The 24,110-nt window shown below is 51.2% G+C and overlaps 1 protein-coding gene across 1 annotated transcript in view; it reads right to left on the bottom strand.

The window, feature by feature from the left end:
• Positions 1 to 24,110, bottom strand: part of LOC122394030 (Na(+)/H(+) exchange regulatory cofactor NHE-RF1-like) — a 34,701-nt gene that overhangs the window by 3,725 nt on the left and 6,866 nt on the right. The window contains exons 2-3 of the mRNA XM_043390568.1: positions 8,817 to 9,179; positions 540 to 638 (exon numbers count right to left, since the gene is read on the bottom strand). Of these exons, the coding sequence (XP_043246503.1) occupies positions 540 to 638; positions 8,817 to 9,179 (462 nt within the window). The remainder of the gene's footprint in view (positions 1 to 539; positions 639 to 8,816; positions 9,180 to 24,110) is intronic.

Raw genomic sequence — 24,110 nt, 5'->3', positions numbered from 1 at the left:
TCGGCCCGAAGACTGTTCACGCCCAGCCGGACGGAAACGGTGACCCCGTTGGTGATTGCCTGGTGCGAGTGAACTGGAGGAGGTGGGATTGAGACGGTCGGTACCAAAGCGAGGACAACGGAAGGGCATTGGAGAAAAGGAGATATGAAAGCTATAGGTATCGAAGGCAGCGATTGGCTGGTGCCTAGGGTGGAACAGTTATTAGACAAATGATGACGAAGAATGATAAGAAGCAGTCAATCATATTTAGTGTTGAATGCGAGCTCTTTTTAGAGCAATAAGTTAACTTTTATCTCAGAAATGTGGTGAAAATTCCAAAAATATTTACTTTACCCGCCTTGGGTACTGATGCCTACTTTGGATCATCCATAGACCCCGCCCTTCCACCCAAAACCACTCAGCTGGTCATCAAGACAACGTTCACATTATAAGACACTGCAGCGCCCCATTCCCATTAGGAAAAGCTAAGCCAACTGATCCTTCCCTCGGTGACAATGAAGCCTCATAGGATCCTGCCTCCGACACACTCCGTGCATTACCTGGAGCGAAGTGTCAATGGTCGGCGATGAGACCTTGCTGTCACCGGCCTCCTTTTCAGGCGCTTTCTCAGACGGCTTCTCAGATTTCCGGTTGGCGCCCTGTGAAGCCGAATAAAAGGCGTCATGGTCTCATTGGTGAATGGACTAAGAAGCAGATGCGCTAATGAAATGTGCGAAAGACTGGTGGTAGATGTAGGTGGCGTAAAAGGGCAGCGTGGAGCGGAAATTAATTAGACCCGGTACCTATTTTATGTCCCAATAGCAGCATACAGGCATCAGTGAGCCTAAGTGAAGTTATAAATACACATCCATCTGTATCATCAAAATATGGGAAAATATGACATTACATATATTCAATTGCATATTATGATACATGTTATACCGAACTTTAAATCCTTACAGGTTAATAATAAAAATGAATAACGAGTAGAGAAAATATCGGTAAACGTTCCCATAAGAAATAAGGGCTACACGAAAGGATGAAGATACACTTTGTAATTAAAATGTCAAATGTTAAAACAAAAATGAAAGTCGTTGCTGAATTACAAAAAAAAGCAACAGTGAGAAAGAGCATCGTTTTGTTCATTGTTTTTTTTTCTGGTACGATAAAATTACTTTCGGCTTACAGCTGTTGAGTTCTGACATCGAGAAAGGTAACGCCATGCAGTGCACTGATTAGTTACCGGTTAGTAGTTTCGTCTGCCGCGGCAGAAAAACAATCATTTAGATAAGCCAACTTTTCAGGCTACAGTGCTAGCGTCACCGGCAGTGGCGCGGGAACCGGGGGGGGGGGGGGCTAGCGGGGGCTGAGCCCCCCAGCTTTTCGGCTGGGGGGCTCGTAATGTATTTGAGCCCCCCCCCCCCCAGCTGGAGGAATCGAAATCGGAAATCTACCAACATAATTTCATAGATTCATACATAGGCGTGGGAACCAGGGGAGGGGGCAGTGGGGGAAGCTTGCCCCCACAACTCTGCGGCCGTGGGGGCGGTGCCCCACAACGTTTCATGAGGCCAGGAACCGTTGGGCAGCTTGTCCTCCCCAAATTAGGGGTTGTGGGTCACAAAGGAAGAAAGCATGTAAGTGAAAAATCCACCTATTTCACTGGCTCGGCAACTCATTTGACAGATTAAAACCTTTACTCCAGGTTGCCAAAACGGTAGTTTCTTCACTCAGCTGAGACGGAATACCTCACTTTTTGAAAATATTTTCGTGTTTTTTTTTTTGTTGAAAAGGCCAAGGTCTGAAAAATAAGTGGCCTAAAACCGGTGAGAAAACTAGATTTGGGGGTACCCTAGGTTGATTTCTATTATGGTTCAGCCCCCCCCCCCCCCAGTCTGGAAGAAGTTCCCGCGCCACTGGTCACCGGAAGTCCTGTCATTATGGCTTATCGAAAGGGATAAAATCGTCTGATCTTCAATGACCACATCGGAAGGATGTGACTGGCCAGTGGAGCCAAATATTCCTCCTCCATCATCGATATATATGGTGTCTGCGTCGAGGAGTTCCATCTCTGAGATCAGAGACCCGGTGGAATCACCTGTCGGCTCTGACGCCGTGCATCTGGTGGTCTCCTCACGGCTATTTATGGTGGTCACTCTATAATTCAGAGCATCGGAGCGCCTCAATTCGGTTGACAGAGACGTGCGGCGTTTTGAGCAAGGTCGATGGGCAGTAGAGATGCCCTTTTTGAACCCGCAAACCCGCTTTCTGCGGGTTTTCAAACAGTGGTCGATAAAACTTCCAACGTGCCAACGCCCGTTGGAGCAAGATATTAGCAATGCTTCGAAGAGCTGGAGACAGTCCGCCCGTCTACATGGATGCTTCCTTACGCCTAAAATACAGCATTGACTTATGACTTTCTAATCGTCCGGTGCTGTTATCGGCTGCTCGGTAAGTACCGCGTGTATGTTCCCTCATTCACTCCTGGTCACCCTTCGGTCACCCCTCGCTGGGTCGGGCCAGTCGGCTATTTTTATCCTCTTTCCGGCTAGGCCACCCGCTGAGCTCTCGCCGTGCCGCGCCGTCTGCGAGGGACCTGACCCTTCTTGTTCTGCCGGGACAGGTTTCTCCAGGTGTCTCCAAGGAGCCATCATAGCGCTAAGGGTGTGCTCCGCATACACATACATTGATTTTCGCCCTTACTAGCAGGGCCGCTGGCACGCGTTGGCAGCGCCCTGCGGGCATTTTTTCGCTTAGGGTCATTTTGTGGTAAGGAGGATCAGAAAATCACCCTTCCAACTTTCTCCAGGCCTGGGCGTTTTATCGAGCGCGCCTGAAAACGCACAGTGGACCGAAATCACACTTCGATTGCGTTACTTCGCATTAGGTAATACGATAAAAAGTCCGCTCTTTTCTCAATCAATACGGACAAGTGCGTTAAAGCACAGATATAAACTTTTGAATTAGAAGCTTTAAAATGCTAAATTTCAACATCTCTAAGCTGATGATAATCGTTAGTTGTTTCAGACTTTGGCGCGCAAACGTAGGCATTCAGATCCACCGTGCGACCGGTCACCGTATGCAGTAGTGTGATCAGTGTGATGGTGTGAGTTGGGGAGTCAAGGCCGTGTGGGGAGAAGGTGAGGAGATACCGGTGTGCCGACGCGGCGGATGGCAGTGAATTTTCAGGATAGGTAGCAAAAGGCTCATTCCCAGACGTTGTGCCAAATTTTGCGGCGCTACGCGACACCAACTTTTACGCTATTCGCGAAAAAAACTTAGGGAGGCTGCTCCCCCCCCCCCCGCCAGGCGAGGGCTAAGTTGGAGACAGTGATGGGACTAAGATGTTCGTTGGAGCAACTCCAAGCATTTTATCGACCTCTGTTTTCAAAACCCGCAGGGTTTTTGGCGGGTTCGAGAAGCAAAACTTGTCGTGTGGCGGGTATTTGGCGGTCAGACTTTAGAACCTATAAATTTTTTATTTTTTTTTTTAGATGCAAAACACAATGCCAAGTGCATTTGCTCAGGTTAACAATACAATATTCATCAAAACAACTTTTAAAACAGAACCAAATATAAAAATATATCAAGGAAGCACATTTCAAATGCAAAACTGAAAACAACCAGCAATAGCATCCACAGTCTAGCAATGACCAAACCAGGGTACAAACAACAAACTACAAAGCATAAATAAATGCTGATGAAAGCATTCCATAAAACATAAAAGAACCTGAAAGCAAACTTATAGGAAGCTGAACTGAAGTCTATGTGCAGTGTGCACTCGTTTTCCATTATCCAGTGTGCACTTCCTGAGGACTTAGCATAGCAATTTCAAGTCCTTACTATTTGTTTGGCTGTCTTTTTCTGCACAGCAATGAAGCAAGTAAGGTTTATATAGCTCTAGCATTGACCCAGCTGTATTTTTTCCTTACAAAGGCAGGTTTTTAAAATTGCGGGTTTTTTGCGGGTTCGGCTCAGCCAAAATCAGCTTGCGGGTAGTTGTGGTTGGGCAAGGGGTAGCTGCGGGGCGGGGCGGGTAATGAAATTGCAAATTTGGTGCATCTCTAATGGGCAGGACTCCGAGAATCTAAATAACTATTATGGGATTTGCGCGCGGCGCGGGGTAATGTCCAGGCCAAATAGGAATTGAAGGGCGTGTTTCAATAGGCCGATACAGCAATATTATGAGGATTAATGACGTAACATGTTTTAGTGATACACAAATAGTTCCAAAGCTGTGAACAAACAAGTGAACAGCGACATTTGTTAGCACAAAGTACCCATCTCCAGAAGCGGTTAGACACACATGAACTCAAGCTTAGCCAGTAATGAACCGAAAACACGACTGCCGCACACAAACACATAAAACCGTCACCAAGCACATGTATCCGCACACCGCTGCAGAATGCTGACTGCAACCGTCAAATTCGTTAGGTACAGTCGCAGTATTTGGTGACTCTGCAGCTGCATGGAGGGCGTGGGGTCATGTGATAGTTTTGATCAGAGCGCAGCCCGCGAGTGACTCGGCTGGCGTGGTCGTTACGATCGGCATCCGTGAGTCAGACAAGATCCCGTGCCAGACGATCATTTAGGCAGCGTGGTAGTGAACTGATGAGTGAATCAAACGGTGACTCAGTGCGCTGGCCCAGGAGACGTCCGTGTCGATGCGTGCAAAATGAAAAGTTAGATCACTATGGTACCACTAGCTAAATAAAAATTTACAAAGAAGTTAAGTGCTTACGGAAGCAATGTTATCCGCTTGAATTCAGAGATACGGCACAGCGATACATCACGGCTGGTCCCGGGTATGACCATTGACCTCAGAGATCTCTAACGCACTCTGCCCCCTCCTCCGCCCCCTCGCAATAAGAGAGCAACAGGCGCACATAGTTCCTATGGATACTGTGAAGTGTGGATGTCTGCAGCTAGGGTATCTTGACTGGCCTGCAGATCTCATGCCACTCAGAGAGTAGAGATGTCAATCGGATACCGACTTTTTGGTATACCGATACCAAACCGATACCAACTTGGTATTTGTTATTTCAATCCTAATGTGTTTGGTATTTTGTTGGTATCATGCAGGGGCGGATCCAGGAAAACTCCAAGGGGAGGGTCATGAATCGAAGTGGTGCCCCTACCTATACCCAAAATTAAAAACTCAACGGATTTCGTCCACTTCATTTTGGTGGTGCCCCCATTTTCAGTTTTTTTTTATTTATTTTTTTAGTCAGTATCTTAACTCTTAGCCACAACCACATTTACCAATTGTAAGCAAGTATATATGAATGTGCTATGTGTATATATGTTGTGGACGCTGAGTAATGAGGAGTACTTACCAGGAACGTTATCAGGTAAGCAAATCGTTGTCAGTCCGACGAACTTGACCCTGGCGTCTAAAGGGTCTGTCCTTGACACTTCAGGCTTGTCAGGGACACCAAAGTCCTTCCAGGGACACCACAAACCTGCCAGGGGCACCTACGGTCTTGTAGGGGCGCCACAGGCCCGCCAGGGGCACCACAGGCCTGCCAGGAAGCAGGGGCACCGCAGGTCTAGCAAGTATACACGACAGGCCTGTCTGGGGCACAACGGGCCTGTTGGGCCCATGAGCACCCCTAGGGGCAGGGGCACCACAGTCCTTCCAGGGGCACTGCAGGCCTGTGAGGGGCACCAGCGGCCTAGCAGGGGCACCAGTCAACACAGGCCTGCCAGGGGCACCACAGACCTGCCAGGGGCACCAGAGGCCTGCCAGGAGCACCACCGACCTCGCAGGGGTAACTTGGGCCTGTCAAGGCCCAGGGGCACCACGGGCCTGTCGAGAGGCACTTCAGGCTTTTCAGGGGCACCATAGTCCTCTCCGGGCGCAGGGGTAGCAGGGGCACCAGAGGCCTGCCAGGGGCACTGCAGGCCTAGCTGGTCTATCAGGGGCACCACGAGCCTGTCATAGCCAGGCATCTCAGGCTTATCAAGGCCCAGGGGCACCACAGGTCTGTGAGGGGCACCAGCGACCTAGCAGGGGCACCAGTCAACACAGGTCTGCCAGGGGCGCCACAGACCTGCAAGGGGCACCACAGACCTGCCAGGGGCACCAGAGGTCTGCTAGGGGCACCACCGGCCTCGCAGGGGCACCTTGGGCCTGTCAGGGGCACCACGGGCCTGCCGAGGGGCACTTCAGACTTTTCAGGGGCACCAGTCCTCTCCGGGCGTAGGGGTACCAGCGGCCTAGCAAGGGCACCAGAGGTCTGCCAGGGGCACCAGCGGCCTAGCAAGGGCACCAGAGGCCTGCCAGGGGCACCACAGGCCTAACAAGGGCACCACGGACCTGTCAGGGGCACCTCAGGCTTGTCAGGGCCCAGGGACACCACAGTCCTTCCAAGGGCACCGCAAGCCTCTCAGGGGCACCAGAGGCCTGCCAGGGGCACCACAGGCCTAGCAAGGGCACCACTGGCCTGTCAGGGGCAGCTCAGGCTTGTCAGGGCCCAGGGGCACCACAGTCCTTCCAGGGGCATTACAAGCCTGTCAGGGGCACCAGAGGCCTAGCAAGGGCACCACAGGCCTGCCATGGGCACCACAGGCCTGCCAGGGGCACCACCGGCCTTGCAGGGGCGCCTCAGGCCTGTCAGGGGCACCACGTGCCTGCCGGGGACACTTCAGGCTTGTCAGGGGCGTTACAGTCCTGTCAGGGCCCAGGGGCACCAGGCCCGTGGTGTCCCTGCTAGGCCTGTGGTGCCCCTGGCGGTCCTGTGGTGCCCCTGTCAGGACTGTGATACCCCTGATAGGCCGGTGGTGCCCCTGGCAGGTCATTGGGCCCCCGGGCCTCAAGGGGGGGGCCATGACCCATGTGACCCCCCCCTTGGATCCGCCCCTGGTATCATGAACACCCACTTATGTATAAAAGGCTAAGAAATCGGTAAAAAGTTGGTATTTCCCTCATGTTCCCAAGTTGGTTTGGTTTCGGTATTTCTCCACGGTTTCGGTTGGCATTTGGTTTGGTATCGGTATTCCGATTTTCCGTAACTGACATCACTATCAGAGAGGCACCGGTCCTTGACACAACGCTACTCTAATCCGGGACTTGTTCTAAGGGCGGCTTACGATCGAATATTGGACGCTCGTTAAATTCTGTGGCCAGATAGGTATGCATTGGGACAGGAACGCGAACTTTTCTCAGAAAAGAAGACAAGTACCTATTTGCAAAAGTCCAGGGATGCGGAGCCGGAGCCGGAGTCGGAGCCGGAGCCGCCGGAGCCGGCATATTTTGCCCGGAGCCGGAGCCGGAGCCGGAGCCGTGAAACAATATAGCCCGGAGCCGGAGCCGGAGCCGGAGCCGCCAAAAAAGGGGGCGACTCCGGCTCCTTTTTATTTTTTGAAGAGGAAAAAAAATAATTGACCTAGTTCGGTTTGACAGTACAAGGCAGTAAAACATATGATACTTTACTTACGTCATGGGCCATCAAGTGAATGAAAAAAGCCGAATATCCCCAGTATCCCACAGTACGCAATCAACTTCTTGGCTGCTCCTCCCCCCCCCACGTCTACTGCATCCCCAGAACATGAGGACCGGTCATCAGGTGACGGCCATTGTTTTCAAGCCAGTGCAGTGGACTGCGACTCCCAGCACCGTCTCTTCCCCTCCCCCCCCACTCCCACCCCCCAATGCAGCCGAGACTGGTGTCAGCTTACGATGGTTCAGTGAACTCCATTCGCGGCGACTGCGTTTCCAATGCCATCGCTTCCTAGTCCTTTGTTCTGCCAGTTCTCTCCGAGGTGCGTTTGCGCGGGGACGCGATGAGCCGGTCATGGCAAAGAGTAACGCGTATAACCAATCCAATTTTTCTTCCACCCGTATTTAATTGATTGCATAGGGGATGTACTGAGTCGGAGCCGGAGCCGCCGGAGCCGGAGCCGCCGGAGCCGGACCATTTTACTCGGAGCCGGAGCCGGAGCCGGAGCCGCCACAACATTTCACCCGGAGCCGGAGCCGGAGCCGGAGCCGATTTTTTTCTCCGGAGCCGGAGCCGGAGCCGGAGCCGTCTGAAATTTCCACGGCTCCGCATCCCTGTGCAAAACATATTGTCCCGTTAGTTCCTTGATTGGATTTATCGGTTCTCTTTGGTGAACACTGGCGAGTGGCGGGTATAATTTTGTACTTATTTCCGAGAGCCTGTTCTGTCCTGTCTGCTGCTGATCTTTATCCAGCACAAACATCGAGATGTATGGGTATGAGGTAAAACAGCAGAAAATAGAGAATCAGAAGAGCACTGCAGCGCCGCGCTGAGATCTGTATCTGCCGAATTTCTGCACCATCCAGTCCTCAGCACGGGTCTGAAATCGGAGAAGCGTTATCGTTCCACCACCGGACCGGCCGCCGACCGGTCCTCTCGGTTAGTCACTCCAGACACCGACCATACACACGGTAAGGAGTGAGTCAGTCGCCACCCGAACCAACAGAGGCGTTAAGGCCTGGCTACACTATGCGTTTTCTGCGTGCGTTTTTTTGGGAGTTTGCGTGATTTGCGGAATATCGTTCTAGAAAGAAACGACATTACGTTTTTGTTATATGTTTTTCATATAAACTTTTAATTAACATAAACGTTTTATTAACTTTTATAAAAATATTAAAGAAGTTTAATTAATAATAACCTTTTTTCTAGAACGATATTACGCAAAACCCGCTAACACGCAAAAAACGCACGCAGAAAACGCATAGTGTAGCCAGGCCTTTAGACCAGCGCCGCGCCGTCAAATCCACCGAAACGGGCTCTCTCCGTTCACCAGAAGAAGCTGCTGTACTGATGTTACGCCGTCACCTTCGCAGCAAACACCGTACACCAACCAACCTCTGATGGTGACGCTTCGGGTGTCTTCTCCTCCGCGGGCTTCTCCGCAGGCTCATCTTCTTCTTCAGGTTTCTTTTCGGTGACTTTGTCTTCTTCGGGTTTGCTCTCCGCCGTCTTTTCTTCCTCCTCCTTTTCTGCTGGTTTCTCGTCTGGTGACTTCTCTTCTGCAGGTTTCTCTTCCACGGGTTTTACCTCCGTCTCTGATTTGACCTCAGACTCCGACGTCGCCTCGGCGGGGGTGGCAGCGGGACTCTGTTCCTCAGAAGCCAGGTCTGTTTTGGGCGGCACGGGCGGCGGGGGCTCGTCGCTACCTTCCGCCTGTGACGCCGTCTGTTTTGCACTATCTTCAGCGGTGGATTCGCTCTGAAAACAGTGCCGGGTCAGCCTAAAACAGCCCCACAGGTCCAAAACACCCAGTTAGCCGATCATCCATGTCAGCCACGAAGCTGGACGACATCTGGAAACGCCGGGACAGAATGCTGCTTCAGGTGGTCCCGCGTGAGGTCGGCAGGGCGGACAGTGGGACGGACCGCGCGACGGTGTCACGGCAACGAAGCCATGCACGACCAAAACAGTGTACACGGACACGTCACGATTCAGTGCCAGACACAAAATGTGCACAGAAGAATATACATACATGGACAATGGGCACGTGCGTATGTGCTTCACGATTCTCAGTAGGCACTCGAAAAAGGGAAACGTAATTTTAAACCTCCACCGCACGGCCACCAACTCACAAGGATGTTTCGGTGCAAACGGTTTGCAGCGGACAAGAACTGCTCCCGTCACGGTTTTCTGCTGGTGTCCGCGAGGTAAAACCGTATTGACGTGTTTACGGGAGACACGGTGTACGTTTACAGATGACTGGTGTGTACGTCTGATTTGAGCGAGTGGGGCGGTGTTTGTAGATCAGTCGACGTCTGGTTCTGCGCTGAAGCTGGTCGCTGACGACCGTGCAGGGGTAGGGCGAAGCTTTATCTATGCGTAAGGCTAGAGGTGGTGGTCGGTGTCCGATAACTTGGTTGATAGTCGCTGACTATAGAGTCGATTGACAAAAAATTCGAGGCTACATTCTGCATTTGCAAAGAGGAAGAAAATTGGACACTTCGATAGGTAATGCTTATAAAATATATAACACTTCCAACGTTGTTGAAACACTCTTTGCCGCTGTACGACGGGCAATCAATCACCTTCCGTTCCGTTGTTTGCGCTCCTAAAACCCGTTGAAGGTCGCAAACCAAACACCAGATGGGAAGATAAACGAGTTATCTGATATACGGACCTGACCCTGCAACTGTCAAAGCAGGCTCCTCCAAAGCAAACAACAAAACGTTGTTGCTTCAATCGCTCATAAAACTTCTAACCAATCGTCAATCATTTCATTTACACTGGCTGCTGTGATTCAGACACTACTCATTTGAAACATGCCCTAGATTTGCGATCGTTTGCAGAAACACCCCCGTGTCGATGTTTTCCAACAGGCGCCTCCGAATCATCAACACTCGCCCGGCCGGCCCGGTTCTCGGTGTTTACTGCAGTGGGGCGTGCCCCGACCGGCGGCTGGTGGGCCTTCCACTAGCAGAACCGGTCCCAGAGCCACCAGCCGTCTGCCTCGGCAAGGCACGGCCACCATTGTTCCTGCGATTAGTTTCTGAAGAAGAGAACGCGGCCTGAAGAGGATAGTTATGCAACACGTTCACCTGTTTCATGATCGTGCGACTCAATGGGGCTGGGCGCACGCCGTCGCTGTTGGGAGTAGCTGTATGAAGCTCATTGTTTCGGGGTCGTGCTGCGGGACGGTGGATCGTGGTGAGGATTTTTTGGCACGATGCCAGGCACGGAGGCCTCAGAGAGGCCGCGGTGACCGCGGGTCGGTCGGTGAGGTCGTATGACGTATGTCCGGGGCCGAGTGCAGAGAAATAGCCGTGCCACCGCCAAACTTTGTCAACGACCGTGCAGTGCCAGTACACCGTTGATGGTGCAGCATGGACATTAAATTGAACAGCGGCTACAACAGAGCTGCAGAGCCTGTCATTGGCACTGGTGAAAAGCTCAGCCGGCCGGTGCGACGGCTCGGCTCATATCCCCGAACCTTCCAACGCCCACTCCTCAAAATAAGAAGACATTCAAAACGACCACGGCCTCTGGGCGTTTCATGATGTTGACCAGAGCGAAGATCATGACGGCATGGTCAGAGCAGAAACCAGTCAGCACGCCTGGCGAGTGCGGTGGCACCAGGCACCCCTGGTGCAACCAACGCCCACGCGACCGGCATTCGCCTCCACCGGGCCCGGTCAGAGGCACCGGTCATGGCAGGGCGGTCAGTATGCAAGGCTCATACGACCCCGTGGCTCCTCGTTCTGGCACGATACGAGAAGAGAGGAGCATGCCTCGGCGCAGCGCTAGGAAGCGTCCAGGCATGATGAATGGTAAATAGTTACATGGTTGAGCAGCACTTACCGTCTTTGTGTTATGGTAAACAAGAACGAACGAGCGATGTAAATATGCACGAGAAGAATGCAGTGTACCTAAAGCTCGAATACCCTAAAGAGTAAAAAAGCAAAATGACTCACGACAAACGGATGTAATGCCGTGGTAACGCCGTTTCAAGTTTGAAGAGACGTCTGAGCTAATAAATGGCGACTGACGGCTTCCAGGCCCTATCAAACGTTCATACGCCAAAAATAAAGTTTTACTTCATGGCATGTGTCGGCTGCGAGCCATGCCCATATGCGAAACACGAGCTGGCGTCCTCGGATTCAATAGAGCAGTTATCAACAAGTGATACAAACAGGTAAAACCCAAAGCCGACAAATAAGGGACCACCGTTCATCTCCAGCTTTCCCCCAGCAGCACGTTTGATTGCCGAGGCGGCATCTCGGCAGTCACGCATCATCCCACCCCAGACAGGGACCACGTCAGATCTCCAAGGTCGCCCCTGCATCAGCCAGCCCAGTCACCTTCAGTTCAAGACAGGGCCGCCGGCAACGCCTGAGAACTGAGACTGTGGGCGTTGGGCAGCGAACGACCACACGAAACCTGACGTCACACGGACCAGTCATGCATTTCTGGACAAACAGACGTCATACAGGCGATTGGAGACGCTGTGCCATCGCACAGCATGCGAAGAGAGAATAACACAATGGCTGATTGACCCTCGTTAGGGTTGCCGCCTTGGGCCCAAAGTTGACTAATTCGCCCTCCGCATGACCAAACAATGAGGACTCGCCTATGATGCAAGCCAGCTGTGCCAGGCGGGGGAACACGCCCTGACAGCTTGCACATGCAGTGAATGGAAGTTTACAAAGTTATATAGTCGCATAGGTCCGAACGGAGGCTTGCCAGGTGACATGATCCGTACGACACCTTGCCATTGAAACCAGCTTTTGGCTATTCGCGCGAATTAAATGTAAAATAGACGATACGATTTATGAACTAAAACACGGTGCGGACCGAGAGCTGGAGCGACCGGCCGCTAGGGAGATGATAAAGAGGAACGAGTTTATAGGTATCGAAAGAGGGCAGTCAGGCCTTCTCGAGTGTTGCATGATGTATCCAGGCACTGCAAGATAAACAGTTTGACGATTGCCATGTTCCCGGTTAGTTTCATGGAACTGTTGCTGAGCGGAGTTGATGGGTCAGAAGACGTTGTCAAGTTTTCGTCTTCTATTCACTTCCACTGCCACCTTTCCACCTGTTCCGCACTGCATAATTCCGTTCTCTGCGAACTAGCCGCAGCCCGACGACGGCGGGCGCCCAGCTAGGCAAAAACGGCGCAGAAAAACCGGCCGTGGCCGCCGGCGGCCGCTGGGGACGATCGGCGCTGGCTGCACGCGGCGGGCCGAGCCGGGCCGCGGCCTCCAGCCCTCAGCTGACCGGCCCGGCCGGCTGGCCGGCTGGAATGCGCCGACCGTCCGGCCGGCCGGCCGCGCCGGGCTGGGAGGACGGCCGGCCGATACGGGACCGGCACGCCGCTGGCGGAGGATGGTATGGTGCGGCGGCTGAGCAGCCAGCAGAGAACCTGACGGGGCCGGGTGACCGAGGCCGCGTGATGACCTCATGAGGATCACGGGCCGGGGATGCAGCCGATCATGCTCAACGCGACTGGTTGAATTTGGCATGAAGTTTGAGATGAATAAGAGCTTTAAATTTCGTAGAAAACTGGGAAGGAGAAAGGCTAGCATAGACCCGCTGACTGAAACTTGCTCACCGCCGGTTCTTTGATGATGAGTGCAACATTTAACAGATATCGTTTCGCTGCCAAGTCTGTCGCACCTTGTCGACTCGCCAGCCATGGCTAAGAGAATAATATGTAGCTCAAGTCGTCGCATCTTGGCGATTGGAAAGGCCCGCGCCCGCTACGTTATACTCAGCTCCTACCACGTCCAGCGAATACCTTCTCTTACCAGTAACAGGTCAACGACTGCACGGCACTTATGCTAATACCAACCGACCAGTTGCATCGCAAATCTCTATTCGCCAGTCCGGTCACTGCGTGCTCCCCAAATGAGCCCCTTGTCGGTGAACTCACTCAGCGCAGTCGCCAATTATAGTCACCGGTCACCGTTCACCAGCCAGGACCACACTTCGAGGCACAAGAGAGGCCGGACTGCACGTGCGGCAGTGCGGCGCAGCGGTAAGATAAGGGTAGATTTACCTGCGGCCCCACTGCACGGGAGATGAGCGACGACACTTGCGCCCGGAGCCGCGATCGCAACAGCAGGGAGGTATGTATGCTGTTCCGGAACTGGGGGACCGTGCACAGCGAGCCACAAAGGAAAGTGAAAGGAGAGACAAAGGGGAGACAAAGGGAGGGGATATGTGGGCTAAAGCTAGGCACTTATATGTACTGTGCAATGCGCACTGCATAGTGCATATATCTAATAGAAGATATTGGGGTTAATGTCATCCCTAAAAAGCACTCCAGAGATAATACAAAGCTGACATTTAAAAATAGAATGTACAAATCCAAGTGTGACAAATCAATGGAACACTCCATTCATGATTCATTTCCCGTATAAATGGACACCATCGAGTGCGACAGTCAGTCGACTGGCATTCAGCCAGAACAGAGCCGTTTCGTTGTAAAGGTATCCGCATCTATCCTGTTGGTAAATTACCGCCAACCGGCTCTTATCATAGCGAGATTGCAGCGAATGTCACGCACCGATGCTGGTGCGATAAACAACAGTTTTCCGTGAAAACAGCCGCGCAGCCAGACTTTTGCGTCGGTCTGAGGCGCAAACATGGTGTCACTTCTTGGGCTTTGCAGTATTTACCTACCGTATATCTACGACCCATGGATTTTGTATTTATATATGCTTGTAAGCAAAGTACCTAGGTATACAGGCAGGTGAACGTTTACAAGTAGTAGAGCCATTTATCATTATGTAACACCGTTTAATAAACTGTATACCTACCTACATAGACACAATAATCGAGACTCATGTTTCGCATTGCATTCTTATTCAAAAACAGCACTTACGACGTAGACCTCAACTAACGCTTATCGATCACCGAATTGACATTTGTCGTTGTCGAGACACAACGTCTCAATGACGTAGTGTGCATAGAATGTCGCTCAATTCCAGGCCTTATTGGATAGGCATCACCGACCTTGCTAACCACCATGCACCGACCGTATTTGGAAGTCCGACTACGTAGCCTAGGTCAGCAGGAACACGCGATGTGCCGCCTGAAATCCTGCGTGAAATACGGGATTACCTCTACTTTGGGGTCGTCCGGTAGCACCAAAGCTGGAAAATATTTCCTAATAAAACTAATATTTAAGTAAAGGATGTGGAACTTATAACCTCCCATGATGCTATCAACCAATTCCATGCATTGAAGGATATTATTTATTCTCTCTTGTGGCTTCCCTAGATGGAAACATCCGAACGCCGCGATATGAAGTCTCAAGCCACACAAATCCCAGAAGTCTGTGCGGACCTCCATCTCACTACAGTCTCTATAGTCCTTCGTGACTTGAGACTGCGAGCTTCTGAGGGGAATCGTGATCTCCTCGAACGCCCGAGGGGCTGCCTTACGACGCGGTCGGGGAAGGAGACGGTTCACTGATACAGACCGATCGCCCGGGGCATCATGACGTCAGGACGCCAGTTCACCTTGAAGCACCGCCGTAAAAACCGGACCGTCTCGCCGGGAGCAGTGGCAGCGCGGTGGCAGGAGCGCGTCAAACAGGGAGAAGGTGTGGAAACAGATAATAGGGGAAACGGGAGATGGTTGGAGTAAATTGGACGGGCTGTAGTGGTAGGGAACAGAGAGACATGGATTATCTGAGAATAGAGGATAGCAAGAAGAGAAGCCCACAAAACGGAGTGAAGACTGAGATGCGTTATCGGAAGGAAACATCGACGCACCATGACAACCAGCCGCCAAATAATACACCTCATGATTGAAGCGCAATGGAGCTCTGATTAATTTGCACAACTGCTCTTGTTGCAATCAGACGCGATCATGAACAGCTTCAAACAAGCCCAACGCCCCGCCGAATGTTATATCCAATACTTTATCTAATAATTTCATATCTCTCTGCAAAGCTGAAAGAAGTCCCCCGCCAATCAAAGTGACCTATATTGATATCGGGAATTTCGCATAGGGGAGATTCGGCCGAGCATCAGCCCGCGGGTCGGCCAATGTGCAAGTAGGCATATTACGGAGTCACGAATCAATGCGTGGGCCCGGCGCTACTGCCGAAGAAGAGAAGCGCCTGTTGAGCCATACAGGAAATGTTCGCTCACCCTGCATTTACGAGCGGAGTGAATCAATCGGTGATGCAAACGTGTCCCTGAAGGTGCCGCCGCGTGGGCGTCCGATACAATATCTAATGCCATGCAACATCCGATGACACTGTCAGCGATCACCGATAGAACGGCGACTGTGTTGTGCAAGTTATATTTGCAAAAAGCAACAGGGGAAATTGCCTGTTGCGCGGATGCATCTTGGATACGTCATAACAAGGACAAAGCATCGCTGGCCGTTCTTCATTTGCATCATGAGTGAAAAAAGGAGTGTATCGCAAAGGGTAAAACAGACAACAAACGCTTTACACAACATTGGCAGAATGAAGCACTCAGCCGTCATGACCAATGAAAGACCTTGGCTCGAATGAGCGAAACAAATGAACCATCCATCATCGCACACAGCCTGAAGGTCAACCTTTTGTTACGGGCTGTATTTGCACACCTATTCATCCGCGCAGTGTCATCAACGGCGCCGCTCTCCACGCTAGTCCGTCCTTCCCCGCCCTCTACTCCCTCCGAGGCCGGCCTTTCTCCTCTCCGCCATCCGCCGTGGAACGCAGAACGGTCAGGAGTGGAGAGGGTTCGCCGGCCGGGAGAGGGGCGCGGTTGGTGTTGGGCGAGCCGAGAGAAAGGTGCCGTACACATTGGCAGATAATGGAGGGACTGCTCGGTGCTCGGACCGGGGTTCAGAGTTCGAAGGAGGACGACTGCTGAACATGGCTGGAGCCGTAGAACATACATACATGCATAAGAATCATCCACCAGCGGTACATATTCAGTCACACATATCAATGAGGCCGAAACTTCTTAAAACAACATAAAAACGCAGGGACTCATGACGTGTCACAACTCACAAAGCTAGGTGATTTCGGAAAGTCGGAAGACTTGCTATCTGTGCATCATCCTCCAGAAACGAACAAACATTTCTGCTGACAAGATCGCGATTCCTTATGGTAATGCAGGTGTTCCTGATAAGGCGACTTTCGAATGAGCATTTAATTTAGCAATGTGAAGGTGTTGTACAAACATTTTAAACAGGTAGGTCGTGTACATAATTGATGTTATTTTGCACAATGACAACATTGAACTTTAACTTCTTATATAACCTACCCTTTTCGCTTTTATGCAATGCGGTCACTTCTCCTGCATGGGTGACAACAGTGACCTTTCCTGTAGACAACAAAACCTGATCGGTTACCTCCCACGTAGGACAGCACGCAAAAAGACACCTATCCTCAACCCACCATGCCTTCACTTCACTAAAGACAACAAAAAGTGGTGGGGCCATCACCAGAGAGTGAAAGTGGTGTGCCGCATCGGAAAGGACCCACTCGAGTATTCGGTAGATGAGAGGGATCAGCAGCGCTCCCAGGCATCCGGAACATCTCCTCTCCGGGGGCTCTCCACTCAAGAGGTCATCATCGGCCACTTCTTACGACACATTTTGACAGCCACCTGACACTATTCGTCCACACATCACGGGTTCAAAGACCCGGGTATAGACGGGACCGATGCCCTCTTTTCCTGTAGCCGCCGAATGAGCAGGGCGTCACAGTCAGGCTCGTCAGAGGGAAAGTCGGACCGAAGGACGGACGAGCTGTCACTTGATCGTTTGATGGATGCCTTTCGATTCCCAGTCATCGTTCGATGAGTTTCATTTTAATACCAGCGGGTGAAATCTGTAGCAAGGCTTAGCGACAGTGTCTGACTTTTCTGTTGTTCAGGATTCCGAAGATTTCTTAGGTAGGCCACTCTGTCACCCTCAGGTCAGGTCAAACGTCAGGTGACCCTCGCCACGCCTCAGCTAACGAATCGCATCCCCATACTGATGACCGTCAACGTTATCGGTGACGTGCGTTCCGCGCCGGAATCGTCTATCTGCGCCGCGATAGCCGCGCCGGCGGGCGCCTATCGTGGCGCACGGCGCGGCGCGCGCTAGATAGCGGCGCGGTATGACAGGACACCAGGGCCTTTGGCAGGCCGTAAAACGCTGACGACGGCTGCCCGTCGGCCGCGGCGATAGCGGGAGGCCGTCACGGTCCGGCCATAAACGGCGGCACAGGTGAGGGAGACCCTGTCTCCGTGGGTCTGAACGGCTACGGCAAGAACCGATAGGTCAGCGTAAGGAGGCGAGCGCTGAGGGCTGCGGCTGGTCAAAGGATGCACGACTGTGCCTTGTTTTTTTTTCATATGAAAAACTCATGATAAAGAACACAATAATGCAAGTGCCATACCTCATTCTTGAAAACATACTGCATACAATAAGGTAAAACATCAGCGCGATGCCCAATGGCCATGCAGCACCTTTGAGCTAATTTACAAGTTTATTTCATTATTCATATGCCATGCCATATATTGATTAGGGTCGCTAAAGGTTCTTCTTGTCTCAGTATAATCAACCGCGACCCACTAAGCAACTATCAGAGATCAGAACAACTGTCACTATCAGGTTTATAAAGGCCCGTTTTGATGGGGCGCAGCAGGCGTGCTGTATCATTAAAAGCTCATAGGTCAGATCACCAAGTGAACACTTGTGCGGCACCTTATCAACATTGAGTGCCGTTCCATCACGCTCGTCGACCCGTCGCCGTGCAACGCATTGTCACGTGCGTCAAATGACCTTCGAAGTGAGTGAGGGAGGACCGACGCACGTCACGCGTGTGACAAGTGACACGTCACCCTAAAACTACTAGCGTCTCGCATCAGAGTCCCTAGACACCCGTATGGATCACGTTCACACTCACTCGTGTCGCGTGTGACTTTGCGGTCGCATCTTCACCAGCAAATACTTGAGTAGAGAGCAGTGGGTTCTAAACCGAGCGTGGAATCATTTGAGTCGTTTGTCGAACCACCGCAGCGATTTTTCGTCTAAATACCAACGTACTTTATTACTTTCCAAGAATAGCCTTCAATGTGGATGCCTCCCATCTACACCAAACCACAAATTTATCAACGAATAGCAGCAGGAGACGACGGTGTGAGGTGCACGGAGCTACCTGCACGCTGCACGTTGCACGGTGCACCAGAACACGTGGCCGCGGATCGACCGCTGCAATCACGTGCCGGAACATTCCGCTGGCGGTCGGGTATCCGGTCACGCTTCCCTCCATCCCCCGGCGTCAGATTTGTATCACGACACTGACAGCCGGATGGCCACTGCCAACACGGAGGCTGCGGTACTGTGGGTCGGCGGACACCGGACGCGATCCTGCTGTTCGGTAGCCAAAAACGGACCAGCGTGGAATCGAACAACCATCGAAACACCTCTCCTACAATCGTGTAGGCCTGAAACAAGTGAGGATCGACACACACCACAAAACGCTGAGTCTCGTAGTGGTTTCCCGAGGTGTAGAGCTCCCGGAAGATCAAACCACTCGAGTCACAGGCCGTCCCGGAGTGGCGTCTCTTTTTGCGCGGCCGCCAATAAAACGAGTGGCGCCCATCCGGTTCGTAATGGGCCCCATTAATCAGCTCACACCACCGCAGACGGTACGGCGCTGTTGGCTTTCTCCAGCGGTCACGGCCAACTCACGGCGATCAATCCGCCCACCAGCCAGTCACGTCACGTTATTTAGCGTCACGTAACGTCACGTTACTCTCTGTACAAGTCACCACGGCCGGTGTGACACCTCTCACGATCTGGTGTGGGGTTTAACCCGTCTAGCCACCTGATCGTGTGGCCGTCAATCCGTCTAGCGCAGCATTCCGACATGAGTCGAGTGGCGTTCAGGGAGGGAGCGAGGCATTGTGTGCTGTGACGGCCTGTCGTGGTTTTGACACGTTCACAGACGCCGGCACGAGCGGGGTAGGGATTGGAGGGTTCGCAGAGTGCAGAAGCCCGCGCCGGGTCTACGAGCACGACTGTTGGCCAGGACGGGCGCTGAAATTGGAGGATGCCAGAGGACTGCCTCGAGGGAAGCCGGGCATTGTGCTCAAGTTTCTGGGAACGGACAACAGTAGTGCTGTAGAGGTTCCACAGCGCATTGCTTATTATTATCTTACATATTCGACCGCCAAGTAACCAAGCACTGAGAAGCACGCTTTAATTTACATTGCCATCATAATAAACTGTGGAAACGTCTCCGCAATATGCTCATCTGTCCATCTGTCAGATGACCAAGCGAACATAATGTGGAGCCTGTAAGCTTTGATCCTTCATACCTTATTATTGCGCTTGGTGACAATCCGGGCTTGCTAAAAGAAAAGGCCTTCATCGCATGACGTCAGACGCACTGACATTGCGGTCTTAATGAAGGCCTAGGGAACTCTGAGAGTGAGATAGTTGGATTATTAAGGTGAGGATTTACTTTGCTGCATGGAGTAGATCATTTTCGACTTATTGATGTGAATGAATGATCGTCGCCTTACATTATGATGTCCATTCTCAGAGAAATTCGTAATTGCAACCTCACGCGGTCCAAAATGACGAAGCATTTAATTCAAAACAAGTGAATGCCATTCAAAGAAACTGCTCGTCACGATGGATGTTCAGGTTTTGGGAGTTCACCGAATACAAATTCTGAGATAAAATGTCACTATCCGGCTCTGATCGGACTTGTTTATGGCAACATCCCAGAACGAAGTCATGACTGGCGACCTTGTCCCGGTGAACGTTGTTATATAACAAGACACAGATTGTGGCCTCATATAAATAAGTGAAATAAACATGCACTGGTCGCACATGCATGCTAGAAGAGCACCGCGCTTGATTCCATCATCCCGACTCGAAGGATAAACCCGTACTACACCGCTAGGAACTATATGGGCGCTCGCACCTGCACGTAGTGCCGTATTTCAGAGGCCACAGCAGTCGGCGGTGCAGTACAACCCACCCCTCGAGACCGTTCGGAGAAAACAGCCAGGGGAGGTTTCCGGTGGCCGTGACTGGGGCCGGCCCTCTCCCGAAGAGAGGTCACCCGAGTTCACTGAGGCCACTCCGGAGGTCGGGACAGTCCACACAACACGCGGCACGACAGAGCATGGAGGAATTCCAACGCCAAATGGCCTCTTTTCGGCGAGGAACTTACACGCTCTTACGAGGGAGTGTGACGTTCACCGCCTCTCGGACTCATGTTGGCTCGCTTACATACATGCGACTCCGAGCCATAAGTACAGGGTGAGCCATAAAGATTTACCCATCGATAAATTCACTTTATTTCCAAACGGGTTGGCGTAGGTATGCCATCTTTTGGATATATGTCGCAAATTTGTCTCCAATCCTGACAGTGTAGCTCATTTTGTATATGCTCATCCACTGTCTCTGCTACGCTCCTGAAATGCGAGGTCGTCTTAACGCACATCCGCCGCTCCTGAAATTCAGGAATCACCACTGGGTGTTGGCTGCTGGACACTCCTTGGTCTAAAGAATGCTGGGCACAATTTATCCCCGACTTCAGCCCCACGGGCTTCGCAAACTGAAATATCCTGAAAACCCGACTCTACCGAGTCCCTGAAACACCGCAAATGACATACGGCGCAGCATTGTTATAGCGTGGGTGATCCAGGAAAATAAGTGAAAAGACGCTGCGACGGCCGCGTGCCATAGTGCTCTTGCGTCTCGGGCGCGTAACATAAGAAGAATGCAAGCATACAGAAAACAGACTACATTTATTAGTTAGGAGATGACGTTGTTATATGTATGTAAAAAATGACATATAGCTATGTCAGTGCGCCTTGAAACAAAGTTTAATTTTCGATGGGTAAATCTTTATGGCTCACCCTGTATGTACTTAACCCGCGAGTTGCTGGGGGGGGGGCGTTAAACGCCCCCACTTTTTTCGCCGGGCCATAGCATTAAAACGGCGCGCCGCAGGCGCGCCAAATTTTGGTTACCTGTAGGGAATTGATTGAAGTTTATTGTGACAAAGTTTCGAAAAAATCGGTCGGAAAAAATTTTGAGATATCGAGGTTTTAGTGACGTCATGATTTCTGAGTTTTCGACCAAAAACGGCATATGTTCAAAAAATCATATAAAATCACAGAACAGACATACAGACATGCAGTAAACGCCATTAGACTGCCAATACCATGAACAATCAAATGTCTATCTTCGATTATTGATTATCGTTCCGCATTTTCCAAAATCTTGAACTGAATCTTGGCAATTTCTCGTGACTACTTCACGACCATGATACATGCATTTCTTAAATTGAACTTTTTGAGCTAAACACGTACACATATGATAAAATGAATGTCACCATCGTGTTCTACGCCCCAAATTACCCATAAAACATGTGTCACGGGCTGCGAATATCAGTTTTTATTTTCGGGGATATGTGCCTACCCGGTTGACCTGACCTTGACCCTGACCAATGCTTGACTGACCCCTACATGGAGCTGACACTCTTGTAGGCCTTATATGATGGACTGTGCACCGTTTTGACAGAGTTTATGACGAGAGGCGCCCATTGCGAAGGCTACTGAAAGCCCGATTTCAGGTGTTTGACCTGACCTTGACCCGACCTGTGACCTCAAGATTCAACTTTAAAGTACTCATCTGAAGCGTCTCGTCGTGTTCTTTCGTTTGCCGCCTCGTGCATTTCGCTGCGCCTATTGGTTCTCGAGTTATCGGCTGGGGCGTTTAACACCCCCCCTCCCCCCCCCCCAGCAAACGGTGGGTGGCGAAATACCCCAGCAACTGCCGGGTTAAACGTCATCCCATGAAATTGAAAGCGGATAGGTGTCAGGATATTCCCTCCCGCATTTAGTCACTGATTTTTGTTGCAACGCAGCCCGGTGACATGTTCCATCCGGTGGCTACAGCCATGCTTCACAAATAAAATTCATGGGTGGATGACTATAAATTGCCAGGGCGGAACTCATATTGTGTGGTCGAAGTGCAGAGTGCTGCAGAATGACGCTGTTCTGCGGTCGGCTTTGCTTACATTACCAGCAATTAGTCTGAATCAGGTAATGAAATAATTATTCAAGCGGCATGTTACGGGATAAATTAATTTTCACTTGATTTTTTTTTGGTGATGGTTCTTTTAAAAATAACGATCGACCTTGTACATACTCCTATCTGCACGGTGTCGAAATGCACAAGCCCGAGATACCTACTACCAGACCTGCACCGGACCACTGGTTCTGCAACCCGGCGCAATGTGCAGTTTCGCGGATGGAAATGTCAGCATCGGGCGGCTAATTAGCTTACACTGCTCACGAGAGCACAAAATAACCCTACGTCAGTTCAAAGTGAGTTTATCTTTTCACCGCCGGCTGCACCGAACAGGTGAGCATTCAGGGATCGTGGGCAGGTGCGTAATCCCATCATCGCCATCAGAGGCCGCAGCGAAGCGCCGTGGTGTAACCACCGCTCGTGGCCCCAGGTTGTCAAGTATGCGCTGACCCAATTCGCGGCCAAGCTGGGCTGATCCGGCGGCGGTAGACATCAAACCGACTAAAATATGCTGGCCTCGGTTCGACTAGCCTAAGTTCAGCTTGCTTCGCCTCAGCTCTATGCATTCGGCTAGTCTCAGTCTAGCTTGGTTTGATTCACCTCACTTCGACTTGGCTCAGTTCGCCTCACCTCGGTTTCGTTCGCCTCGGTCCGCCCGGATTCCCTTCGCCTCGGATCGGTGCGGTTGGTCGGGCCCAGCGGGTGGTCGCGCCGCTGGACAGCCAGCTCACTCACGACACAATTGACATCGACGCAGCGCCGTGGCGGACCAGCAGATGCAGCCGGCAGACACAGTCGAGTAGAGAGCGACGCAGCTGTAAGGGGCGGTGACGCGTGCCGCCCAGCGGCCGAAACGACAAAAACGATAGAAACGCCGACGAGAACAATGTGGAAATGATAGAAAAGAGGCGTCCAACCATCCATTTCGGCTATCGTTCTGGAACGGCCACCTACCAGCTCCCTGTATGGAGAGTAGGGGTACCCATTTTTGGGTCAATTTTCCAAATTTTAGGTGGGGGTGGATTTTCCCATTATTTGGTCTATTCTGACTCCATCTGTGCCAAAAATAGCGAAATCAAACGATTTCTAGGGGTCGCGAATTCAAAATGAAAATGCCAATTTTAGCGAAAAATTGACCAAAATAATGTTATTTTATTTTGGAACAAGGTTGCCATGCGAACAGGTTGGAGTCAATTTTACCATTATTTGGTCTATTCTGATTCCATCTGTGCCAAATATAACGAAACCAAACGATTTCTAGGGGTCACGAATTCAAAATGAAAATGTTAATTTTAGCGGAAAATCGACCAAATTAGCAATATTTTATGTTGGAACAAGGTTACCATGTCAACAGTTTGGGGTTGATGTTATTGCATTTTTTGCTCCGTTCTGGATCTAGCAGTGACAGAAATAACGATATCAGACTACTTTTAGGGGTCGCGAGCTTGCATTGGAAGTTTTAATTTTACTTGGAAAAATGACTTCATTTTAACGACTATAAATATGCAAAGCCAATGTGTTGCAGTGGTATTGATGACTGTTGGACACCGTGCAACACTACTTCAGTTGTATATTTGACGTGCAGCGGTAAAAGAGAGCACCAAATATATCTACAAAGACATAAAAACAGCA

The sequence above is a fragment of the Amphibalanus amphitrite genome, unplaced genomic scaffold (assembly GCF_019059575.1).
Source record: "Amphibalanus amphitrite isolate SeventyFive unplaced genomic scaffold, NRLGWU_Aamphi_draft 000569F_arrow, whole genome shotgun sequence".
NCBI classification, from domain to species: domain Eukaryota; kingdom Metazoa; phylum Arthropoda; class Thecostraca; order Balanomorpha; family Balanidae; genus Amphibalanus; species Amphibalanus amphitrite.
Note: the sequence above shows the minus strand (reverse complement) of the source record. Positions and strands in the feature narration are given on the sequence as shown.